At 41.6% G+C, this 2256-nt stretch overlaps 1 protein-coding gene across 1 annotated transcript in view; it reads right to left on the bottom strand.

Annotated features, from left to right (window-relative positions):
- LOC101855746 overlaps nucleotides 1-2256 on the bottom strand; it is a gene marked incomplete at its 3' end in the record, with an annotated part of 59554 nt that overhangs the window by 2095 nt on the left and 55203 nt on the right. Inside the window, 1 exon segment of the mRNA XM_013087379.2 lies at nucleotides 2121-2227. Coding sequence (XP_012942833.1) covers nucleotides 2121-2227 — 107 coding nt within the window.

The following is a 2256-nucleotide window of genomic DNA, read 5'->3' as shown; positions in this document are numbered from 1 at the left end:
GATAGATAGATAGATAGATAGATAGATAGATAGATAGATAGATAGATAGATAGATCGTATATATGCGTCGATGCATGGCATAATCAGGCACTAGTCAAATTTTTGGGCATACGAAATTGTTTGTATAATTTTAAGCCTCTTCATTTGCCTTACTTTGGATGAAAAAAATACCCTTTTATCTCGAACAAAAGTTGAGATATTTGCAATAGAAAGAGGTAGGGCCACCAGGTGTCTTGGGTAAAGTTAGCAAGTAGATGCGACCTATCAAAGTTTGGTGACTTCAGAAGATGGTGCGTCCTGGAAACTTACAAATGTACATTTTTTGTAAAGATCCATACGGCAATGTGTTTTGAAGAGGAATTAAAGGCAATGAGCCCAAAACAGAAACAAACAAAGTATTGACAAAAACGTGTTTTATGCCTCCTTCGACACAATTTAGCACTGCCTGCCGTGCCAACCAGAGATGAGAGGGATGCGTCTTGGTAGAAAGACCACAAGATACTCAATAAAAACAGTTCCCATAAAAATCGGGTGAAAAAAAATGATTGTCTATATTTCATTATTCAGCGAAAGATACAGCTAAAGATCTTGTCATTTTGTAAGTGTTTGAGCGCTTAATCAGCAGCTTGCACTGTATGCTTCCTGGGAGGATGAGAATGTTTCTGAGTGTTCTATGGTTTGCTGGGGTACTAATACAGTGTAAAGCACATAGAGCTTGCAGTTGAGCTGCCATATGCGCTGTACAAAGGAGGTGTCTACGTCCTCTAACGTTAGAGAATGTATACAACCTGTCTACCTTCTCTAACGAATAAAAAAAAGTAACAATATTATTAAGCCTGTAGGGCCCTATTTGAACTTCCGGATAAGGCTAGTCTACTTTTCAATCTTTCTTTTTCTTTTTCAAATTGGTTTACATTATGTTGTGTCGTTAGATCTACATCAAATAGGTCCACCAGTCCACTCATTGAATTGGGTTATTTCATGCACTAAATCTAGGCCTACCGTAGACCTAGCGTTGGTATGACTGACTTGACCTTGACCCACGTGATTTAATTTCATGACAGTGATGTCACATCACACACCAAATCGGCAATGTTTTTCCACACATGTGCATTTGGTATCATTTATGGTCTCTCACGTTGTATCACATAGGCCTACCTTGGCGTTGAGGTGAGAATACGAATTCGCATGCAAACTGCAAGCTATCTTTAAATACTAATTGCAGACGGCCTGATCTTCAGTGACTTATTCAAAGTTTTAGGGGGGGGGGCATCAGAGTGCACCTTCCTTGGGTGAAAAGTGTTGGCCTACAACATATTATTATGAAAAGGGGGAGGGGGAAGGTGTCATCTCGACGGAATGATAGAAGGTGTTGGTTGCTTGTTAGAGGTTTAAACGTCGCGACAGCTTTACTTTCGCTAGCATTTTAATTTCGCGAAAGTAAACTTAATAGCTTGCGAAAATAAATTGTAAGCACTGTGGAAGCAGCAATGTCGACTCGTTTCCATGTTAGATAGAGCGAGTGAGCTATTTGTAGGTTCTCTACTAATATTAGAGAATATAGACAAAGTGTCCACGTTCTCTAACGTTAGAGAACGTAGACACTACCCTATACAAATGCTGTCTAGTATTAGATCATTATTTTGACGAGCGCCTGATTTCACCACGATGTAAAACATGTGTTTTGCGCCCCCATCGATACACACCACCTGCGAGATGAGATGTCTAAGAGAGCCGTCAACAAAACCAGACGGGACATGGTCAGAAACAACAAGATCAGAGACATGGTGGGAACAGCACCTGTCCTCCACTACATCCGAACGCAAACAATTAGGTGGTTTGGACATCTCACTCGTATGGCACCTCACCAGCTTGCCAGTAAAGACTACTACAGGAAAGTATCAGGGTACAAGGCAAAAGGAAGACCAAGAAAGACCTGGATCCAGGGTGTGAAGGATACCCTAAGAAAATACAATATCCCACCCAGCCAGGCCATCAAACTTGCTAAAGACAGGAAACTCTTTGTCCCCTCTACGCCCTAGAGGTACAAGAGGACGGATAAAGTAAAGTAAAGTAAGTCTTGACATACACAGAGGCCAGAAAAACGTCCAATGACTTACCTATCAGCCTCATCAGACTACGCTCCGTCATCTTCGTTTCCTGCACCCAGTGGAAGAGCATTTTGAGGTACCGCGGCTTCTTCTGCTCCGACTGTAGCTCCACTTTGCTGTCACAGTCACACACAAACACACACAT

This window comes from Aplysia californica, unplaced genomic scaffold (genome assembly GCF_000002075.1).
Source record: "Aplysia californica isolate F4 #8 unplaced genomic scaffold, AplCal3.0 scaffold00581, whole genome shotgun sequence".
In the NCBI taxonomy this organism is placed as follows: domain Eukaryota; kingdom Metazoa; phylum Mollusca; class Gastropoda; order Aplysiida; family Aplysiidae; genus Aplysia; species Aplysia californica.
The sequence above is the reverse complement of the archived record's forward strand: the minus strand, read 5'-3'. Positions and strand labels throughout refer to the sequence as shown.